Source organism: Hyperoodon ampullatus (genome assembly GCF_949752795.1).
Source record: "Hyperoodon ampullatus genome assembly, chromosome: 2".
NCBI lineage: Eukaryota > Metazoa > Chordata > Mammalia > Artiodactyla > Ziphiidae > Hyperoodon > Hyperoodon ampullatus.
The window spans coordinates 113,420,245-113,429,913 of NC_136915.1; the positions used below are offsets into that span (position 1 = coordinate 113,420,245).

The window sequence follows — 9,669 nt, forward strand, 5'->3', positions numbered from 1 at the left end:
TGAACAGTGGCTGTTGGGGAGCTCACCTGTGAACACTGGAGGACTGGAGACTAGGGTAAGAAAGAAGGGGCTGCTGGCTGAGTGACTAGTTCCCCAGACTTGAGCCTTTATTTCTGCCCATGGCTCCACCTCTTGTTCTTAATATGGTCTTTCCAGCTCCCTCCGCCCCATCGTTGTTCTCAGGGGAACACAGGGTGAGACACTTTGATGGACTGACATCACCAGCAAAGAAAAATTAGGGAACAGCTGAGGCTGATTTTAGACAATGGAAAGTGGGAGGGAGGGGAAAGGTTCTCCCTGACCCTGAAAGTTTCCACTCACTCTGGGCAGCTCTATGGGTATTTTAAAAGAGAAGGGAGGGGGAGGGGGAGGACATTGAAATAGAGAAGGGTACTTTGGCTATTCTAGAATGGTAGTTTTCACCCAGAGCCTCCTAGTTGCCCTTCAGCTTCCCCCTTACTCTCACCCAGACGTGTTGCATGCTAATCAAATTCCACTGGTTGAGTTTTACCTTTTGATTCCTGGTATTCAGGGAGCTTGAGCTACAGTGAAGAGGGGAGGCCTCTCATGATCTTTGACAATTCCCCCAGATCCCCAGATCAAATTACTGTGCTATTTTGAGAGTCTCTAATTGGCAGGGAGACATCATTCCTCCCCCTTAAGAGCCACAGGGATGGAGTAAGAGGGTAGGGTTGGGATCTAGAAGGCCATCCCAGAGCTTCAAGCGGGTGGGGCCAGGGGAGAAAAGCGGGGGATGGTCAGAGTAATCCAGATAGGATAATGTCCTCCATTTCCCCATAGTGATCTTTAAAGAGAACTTTTATAGCCACACAGACCAAGGTCTGTGTTGCTCTCTACTCTTCTCCTCACCCTCTGCTCCCTTCTTAAATCCCCCCACTCATCATCATAATCATCATCGTTACCCACTCTATTTCCCCTGGCTTAGTTCCAGGCCATGTTCATTCCACTTGGAGGCTTGCTACTGACAGGTGGCATTTAATCCCAGACACCGGCACCATACAATCTGACAATATGCCAGGGAGAGGTGGGCACTGTTCAAGGTGACCAGAGCTAACAGGGAAGAATATAAATGGCTCTAATTAGTCATTATGTCAAGGATAGATGGGTAGTATTAATACTAGGCCCCAACAATGGGGTGAGTGAAACACCCACCAGCGTAGAGGGCAAAACTGGAGTCCACTCAGGAGAGCTTCCAGTCAATAGAGGGGTAGATACGCAGATAGACCATCAGCTGACTCTTGAAGGAAAGCAGAAAAACCGAAGACCCCTACTGTTGCACTTAGGGAACGGAATGAGAGAGTCCCAGGGACAGGAAGCAGTGGATAATAAGGTGGGGGGATTGAATAAGGAGGAGAAAAATACAAGGACAGGAAAAGATCAGAGCCATATCCCTTCTAGTATAAGGGAAAGGTATAGGAAGATTTGATACTCAGACTTCAGCTCTCTCCTGCTCCCACACTAGCCCTCCAATTCAAGACTGAAATCCACATAGGTTGCAGTGACTGGTCTTCCAAAGGGGTCCTGGAGAGAACAGGTTCAGTAAAAAAGACAGGAGCCCCAGAGCCCCAGAGGTTGAGGTAGGAAAGAGTGTGATGCTAAATCGCCTACTGCTGTAAGAATATGTTTGACATTTAGTTGGTTCCTAATTAAACAACCCAATATCAAACATATCACACAGAAGCAGGCAGGAGAGCTTTGGTGGTCCTCTGCCTTCCTCGCCACTGCAAAGAAAGGACAGAGCAGAGACACCAGGCGCCAAGCATGGCTAGATGGAGAGCCATCCATCAGTGCCCTTGGGGAAGGGCACTGACCCTTGCTCTTTGCCTCCCAAGGCAGCCGGCTCTTATTCATCTTCTCTTCGTGCCATCCCGGTCTCGGCTCCTCTCCTACTAGTGCCTGGCCTTCGCTGGATCACATTGGCCTAAACCAGGAAGAATATCTGGCAGGGCTCCACATCTGGGCACCTATCCTTCCCCAAAGCTCCAACACGGAGCTTCTCCCCATCATGTCACGGCCCAAGTGCCCAGAGGATCAGCAGTGTCAGCAGCTCCTCATCAACCTCGCCACCTGTTCTCAACTCCCCTCCTGTTGCCCCAAGGCTTTGCCAGAGTGGGGGTGGGGACTTGCACATCCTGCTTTCCCTTTCCAACACCCACACAAGGCTGCTGAAGGCCTTTCAGAGGACACCTTCCTGGAACCCTCCTGCTCTTAAGTACGACAGATTAGTAGCCATGAGAAACTTCCAGAAGGCTTGGCTGCTTCTTCCCACCATCTTGTCCCTTCTCACCTTCTCCCCATGTCCTCCAGGCATCCTCCTTAAAGCCACCCTTGGGTGTCCAGAAGAGAAGAGTGACCTGTCTCACTAGCAGGCTCCAGCCTGGGCTCCAGAGAAGAAGTATGGTCTCTCCTGCCTGGCGGAATTAGAAGTAAGACTTTAGGAGATCAAAGGGAGGGAGAAAACGCCCTCTGCCAGGAAACAGCCTGCAGTCCTTGGGACTCTCCTCCTCTTCTGGGGCTTTTTACAACGCAAGCTCCTGGGCTGGCTTCTCTCGTGGTCTTCCCTCACAGGGATCCAGCCTGGTGCCTGCTTTTCTGGGAGATTTTTCTTCTGAAGAGAATCAGGTCTGTTGAATGTCATGTGGCAGGCAGATTCTTCTCTCTACTGTGGCAGAAAGGAGCCTGAGTTATAGCTACACTGGTGGGGTGGGGGGCTTGGGTGGAAGTGTGGGGTGGGAGGAGGATGCTCTGCTTCAGCCCCCAGGCCTGTTCCATGTGTCCTTGTTCCCATTAGGCCGGACACCTCCACACCCCCTCAACACACACACACACACACACACACAAACACATATGCCAACTCGACAGTGCCCTTGGTCTAGATCGATAGCTTGTCCCAAGCCACAGTCAATTCCTATTGTGTGGCTCTTGCCTTCCAGGGGAAGACTAACAAATGGGCATACAAGCTCCAAGGTAAGCACCTGTGGTGTTGTCTTATGGGTTTCAGTCTGTGTGTAATTTTTACTTTCTTGACCTTCCTTTTTATCCTTAACACCCCCTCCCCCAAGTTCTGGTTCCCTTCTCTGGGAACCTTGATTGTCCTGGAGAACCACAGGCTGGAGGGAGAGAGGCTGGGAAAGGGACCAGCAGGAATTGAAAGGACTTTAGTGTTTGGGGCACTGGGGAAACAGAGGCAGAGACAGGAAACATTGATGTAGGGGAAGAGTAGCTCTCTTAGGAAGAGACTGACAGGATGGCATATCCAGGCCAAAATCTCAGATTGCCTTTGATGAAAGCTTTCTAGCTCTCCTGGAAGTAACTTCTGTGTAGCCATTTCAAGCAAGACTGAGTCCTTCTGAGCCTGAGGAGTTGGGTAAGGCACCAGCCAACAGAGGGAAAAGGGGCTGGATGGGTATGATGGGGTGAACTACTCAGTTGATGTGATGAGAGCGGACAGAGTAGGCAGAGAGGATCAGAGGAGATGGGCTCCGGAGGGGGCCGGACTGCCAATACTGGAGCCAGCCTGGCACTGACAAGCCCTGGGGAGAGAGGCCAAGGTCAGGGATCAAGGCAGAGGGGGCGGGGCATTCTGTGGGCCCAAATGAACAGAGGAAAGAGGAATAAAAGGGGTTGATGAGAGAGTGTGGTGGGAGGTGGGGGTGCAACCAGGTAATGAAGAGGAAATAAAAAGAGAAAGACTATCACAGGGCAGGAAAACATCATTATGACTTAGCATTTATTGGATATTATATGCCACTTCTCTGCTAAGTGCTTTATTTAATCTCCACAGTAATCCAGTGAGGTAGGTGTTATCTCCATTTTACATATAAAAAAACCCCTGTTACCCAGAAAGTTAAAGTTATGTGCTCAAGGCCACACAGGCAGTAAGTGACAGCCAGAATTCAAACCCAGCTCTGACATGTGGAAGCCTGTTCTCCCAACGCCAGGCTATGCTGCCATATATAAGAGGCGGGGGGCAGCTGGGAGATAGATACAAGGGAAGATAAAAGGAGTGAAGGCGAGGTGGACCCGCAGGGAATAGAGGGCGGGGGAACAGGCAGAAGGAATGGGAGACTCAGCCAGGTTTGTGGGTCAAATCCAGGACATGTGTGTGGTTTTTCTCCTATAAAACTCTCATCATACCTGTCATGACTTGGTCAACGCCTGCCTCTCCGGCCTGTGAGCTCCGTGTCTTGTTTGCTGTCACAACACTTGAGTAGTTATTGAATAAAGATAAGACGGCTTGGGAAGCAGGGCTGATGGGGACTGGAGGATGAATGGATATATAGGACAGAAAGACAGGCCTGGGATGGAGAATGACATTTGAGCTGCATAAAGGGGCTGGCCAGGGGGCCAGTAGGGGACATGTGAAGGGCTTGGTCACAGGGAAATCTCCTAAGAGGGAAGAGGGAGGATACGTACTGTGTGCCAAGCGCTGGGCTTGCTCTCTACATAATCTTATTTAATCCTCATAATGTTCCTCTGAGATGGGTAGTATCCCCACTTTCAGAAGAGAAAATTGAGGCTCAGAGAAGTAACTTACACATGGTGACACAATTAAGAGGTGAAGTCAGACTTTGAACGCACACCTGACTCCATAGCATGTGCTCTTCTCTTCATACCTTGCTGCTTCTCTGTGCTCCTCATCAGTGGGGTGTGTAGGGAAAGGAGGAAGGAGAAGCTCTGAGCTAAGATGAAAAATGCATATTGAAGGACAGAGGCAGACTTGGGGGAGGGGGGAAAGAAAGGGTTCGAGTTTTGCAGTGCAGACAGAGCCACATGGAGTTGAGGGCAGGAAACCATCAGTGTGGAAAGGATGAGTAACCAATGAGCATGCGGATGGCAAGGTGAGGGAACAGGGAAAAGTATGTATGATGGCAATTACATCAGAGAGTGATGGCGTGTTCTTGTACATGTTACTGGCTGCAGAGTGGGAGTCTCTCTGGCTTGAGATGTCATTTGTATGTAAAGCGGATCTTTATAAGTAAGGTTCTCTATGGCCTATAGATGCAAATGATTAATCAGTACTTTTAAGAATTTTGAACGCATTTAGATTTCACATGCTCTTTCCAGTCCCCCATAAATCCCACCATCCCTTATTCCCTTATAACTGCCGGACTCCTGAAGGCATTTAAGTTTGGAACCCTGTTATTTTGCCGAGGTGGGAATTCAGGCAGAAATCCAGAGGAAAGAGACTTGTCCAAGGTCTCACAATAACTGCCAAGTCAGAACCTAAAATCCAGGCCTACTGACATCAAGCACCATAGTGCCTGTGGATTAATAGCCATATTCAGAGCTATTTGTCCAGGTATACAGAAAAAATCAGTGGAAGTGAGATCAGAGAGGTGGTGAGCAAAATCCAGAAAGCTCTATTAAGATTATGGCAGCTGTGAATAAGCACTTTTTTTTTTTTTTTTTTTTTTTTTTGCGGTACGCGGGCCTGTCACCGCTGTGGCCTCTCCCGCTGCGGAGCACAGGCTCCGGATGCGCAGGCTCAGCTGCTCCACGCATGTGGGATCTTCCTGGACCGGGGCACAAACCTGTGTCCCCTGCATCGGCAGGCGGACTCTCAACCACTGCGCCACCAGGGAAGCCCTAAATAAGCACTTTTGAAACAGATCAAGATTTAGGGCTGAAAGAATGAGCCAGTAGTCCACGTTTGAACCTTTAAGAACTAGCTTTATTTGTTAAACCAAACCAGGATTCGCTTCTCACATTGTGCCTCTATCCACCTCCCCTCCCCCCACTTACATCAACACTGCATATGTCATTTTGACCACAAGGCGTCACTCTTGTTTTTACCATTGTTTCATAGATTGTTTCCCCTATAGCACCAGGGGGTTGACAGGGGCACGAGAGGTGAGAGTTGGAGCACTGTCTTGAGTCCTGGGCACATAACTAGATCCAGGTGAGTTTTGGGAAGGAAGCTGAAGGTGGTGGGGCTCAAGAAATCTAGGTTAGCAGGTACGGTGAGAATGGAAGGACAATGTTTCAAATGCCATTAGAGTCTCTCCACATAAAAAGCTTTGCCCATCTGATTTAGTTCCTGTTGGTACTGCCGATGCTCCTTTTCAAACAGCTGGTGCAGGGCAGCTTGACGGACCTGGTGGGGAGGGGAGAATAGAGTGTCATGTTTGCCCTCTGTTTATCCACCTTTCTCATTCTTTCTCCCTGGTTGCTTTCCCATCACCTGTGTTCTCTTGGATCTGGACTTAGCTGTGACATAAGCTAGGCAGTAGCATAGAGGCTGAACCATTGGAGGGGAAGCCTACCCATTTTTTTTCCCCATGGGTGAGGCTCCAATGTTCAGCAACTATTTGCTGAGAACATACCATGAACCAGAAACTTTTCTAGGCACCTTGGATACAAACATGGTGACATGACAGCAATTGGGGACTCCAGGGAGAGAGAGAGGTTCCAAGAGGCAGGTGTTAGGCACTAAGAAGCAGTCTTACCAAGGTGAGAGGAGCAAAGACTAGACTGCAGTTTGGGACTCTGCAGCTGGATGCAAAGAATCAATGAAAAGGAGCTTTGGTTTTACGGTTAAAGAGTTGCTGCTCTGGTATAACAGCAGAGACTAAGAGCTTGGGAATCCCAGTGGGCAAAGGCACAGGGCAGTAGGGGATGAAACTTCAGGTCACCCTTGCTAGAACTCACCATCAGTAATTGCTTGTTGGCCAGTGCCAACTCCTGCACCATAGTGTCCTGCATCCTTAGGATGGCATATGGGTTTCTCCTCTGGCTTAACGTCATCTGCCACAGACAGTGAGTGTGTGAATTTCGCCACCTGTCCCAGGCAGAAAGGTAGGGGTTGAATGGGTTAAAGTCAGGAGTGGAGACAAAAACGCCATCAGTGAGGCTGCTTCTTCACCAGAACTTCTGTGCCATCGTGAGAAGACTGCAAACTCCTTGAAAGGATAACTAGAACTGACTTAGAACCTAGTATATTATGTCACTCAATCATCATAATAACCATGTGTCATAGATATTAATTTTTGCATTATACAGACAAGGAAACTTTAAAGCTCAGGTGAGTTGCCCAAGGTCACTTAATGGCAGACCTGGGTATCAAATCCAATCTAAGGATTAATTCCTTCCATCATACCAGTGATACTCAGTCCTGGCTAGGTCTGAATTAAGGTTTTCTAATATATAAGAGGAATATATGTATGTCTCTCTCTCTCACTCTCTCTCACACACACACACACACACACACACATCCTCTGTTCAGATAATCCTGTTGACATTTTTTTAAAAAATCAAGTATTTTTTACAGATGGCTGAAAATTAAATTGATACAGAAATATATATTAAACGAAAAGTGAAAGCTTCATTCTTCTGCCCCAGTCCTTCTCAACAAACTTATCAGTTTCTTGTGTATCTTACAGAAAACTTCTCTATATCAGCAAGTGTTATCTTTTAATTTTTTTAACATGAAATCATATGTTTACACAAGCAGTATTACTTAACAATTTGGACTTTTCATATCAGCACATAGAAATTTGCTTTGTTCTGTTTAAAGGCTGTCTAGTATTTTTGTATCATAATTTAACCAGCTACACGTTGTTTCTAGCTTTTTTATTTTTATAAACAATGCTGTCATGAATACTCGTGTATGTACATTCTAGTGCTTTTGCAGGTATATGTGTGTAAATTAAATTCCTAGAAGTAGAGTTGCCAGTTCAAAGGATATGTGAATTTAAAATTTTGATAGATTTCATAAAAAAGGCTTCATAAAAAAGGCTGCATCAGGGACTTCCCTGGTGGCACAGTGGTTAAGAATCTGCCTGCCAATGCAGGGGACACGGGTTCGTAGCCCTGGTCCGGGAAGATCTCACATGCCGTGGAGCAACTAAGTTGGTGCACCACAACTACTGGGCCTGTGCTCTAGAGCCCGCGAGCCACAGGTACTGAGCCTGTATGCCACAACTACTGAAGCCTGTGCGCCTACAGCCCATGCACCGCAACAAGAGAAGCCACCACAATGAGAAGCCCACGCATTGCAATGAAGAGTAACCCCGCTCACCACAACTAGAGAAAGGCTGCGCGCAGCAACGAAGACCCAACGCAGCCAAAAATAAACAAACAAAATTAAAAGAAAAAAGGCTTCATCGATCTTGATTCCCACTAAAACTATATGCATTCTTGTTACCTAACATCCTTGCTACCTCTGGACATAACCTATGAAACCTTAAAAAACAGGCTTATCCTATCTAATCCAGACCATTTTAGAATCTTCTGGGTTAAAACCTGTGTTTTTTTTAAAAAAAGCTCCCCAGGTGATGGAGATATACAGCCTAATCTTTTGAGTTTTCTCATTCATTCATTCAATAAATACCTACTGCATATCTACCACATGGTTAGTGCAATGCTGGGCAACAAATACTTGAATTTTCCTTAAAAAGTAAAAAAAGAAAACAACAAAAACTTGCTCCAATTTTCCTTCAGAGAATGGGAAGCAAGGGACAATAAAAACCATTGCCTACATAGCCTAACCGAGTGGGCACTAGGAGGCTGATCTCTGCTTGTGAGAACAAGGGCTGCTTCTTGCCCCTCCCGTACCTGTTTGCATTCTTGAGGAGCCCCTAACAAGATGGAGCAGATCTTAGAAGTGGCTTCAGGACAGGAGGGTGAAAAGGTCAATCTGAAGGTTAAGGGAAGGGATAGAAGCAGAGATTACCTGTCCACCATCTTCTTAAGTCCCAGGGCCCTTTGAAAACTCTGCAAGAAAGGGGAGTTCTGTTGATCTGCCTTGATCTCCAGTACCTCACTCAGTACCCTATCATAGTGGGAGACACATAGACCTTTCCCTTTAGAGACAGGGAGTAGCCAATTTCCTAGGGGAGGTGGGGAGAAAGTCCTACTCCTTTCAGAATGGATCAAAGGTAACATGCAGCAGTTAGTATGCAACAAATATCTGAACACCTGCTATGTGCCAGACATCATCTCCCACTCCTGCTACTACCCTTCTGTTACATCTGTCCATTTCTGGTAAATTGATCTGGAAACCTCATCCAGGGAAACACATCCAACCCAGCCCCTTTTCCAACTCCGCATACTTCTACTTTTACCATCTTTTCCACAGACATGTCTTCAAACTTGCTTGATGTAGTCTTAGGAGACTGACAGGCTCTACTTTGTTTTCAGTCACCAAGGTTTCAGTAGTCATAGCAACATTTACACCTCCAACAATGAGCCTAGGCCTAGGAGTTGATTGGTCACCTGGCCTGTTGCCCTGGAGACCTGAAGGGAATCCTGGTTCTCCAGCCTTCTATTAGTGACACAGGCAATTCTATGAGCAAGGACCACAGTCACATTTCAGGATTTCGTCTTTTGTGGTCCCAAGGAGTATCTGTATGGTTCTAGGTCCAGAGAACATATCACGTGCCTGTTTTATTAAAAGACAACTATAAAGGAATGAATCATATGCTTTATTCTTTAATTGTTCATTTTATTAAATAGTTTATATAAAGTCAGACCAATATATTGGTCTGACCATTCCTTCACACTACCCCACACATGAGGAGGGATGGGATAATGTCAGGTGTCAAAACATTCCTTTTTCACTTTATTCATGACAGTATGGAATGAAAGTAAAGGCAGATCCTTGCACGCCAGGGAAGTTGAGTTAATGTTTCAACACATCCTGGTTTA

The 9,669-nt window shown here is 46.9% G+C and overlaps 1 protein-coding gene across 1 annotated transcript; it reads right to left on the reverse strand.

Annotated features, from left to right (window-relative positions):
• Window positions 1-6,016: 6,016 nt before the first annotated feature.
• On the reverse strand, window positions 6,017-9,104 carry CFAP141 (cilia and flagella associated protein 141; the record flags this gene model as incomplete). The annotated part of the gene is made up of 4 exons (XM_079696506.1): window positions 6,017-6,118; window positions 6,673-6,802; window positions 8,696-8,736; window positions 9,075-9,104. 4 exons carry the CDS (start codon window positions 9,102-9,104, stop codon window positions 6,017-6,019), a joined length of 303 nt encoding a protein of 100 aa, XP_079552632.1.
• Between the last annotated feature and the right edge of the window lie 565 nt (window positions 9,105-9,669).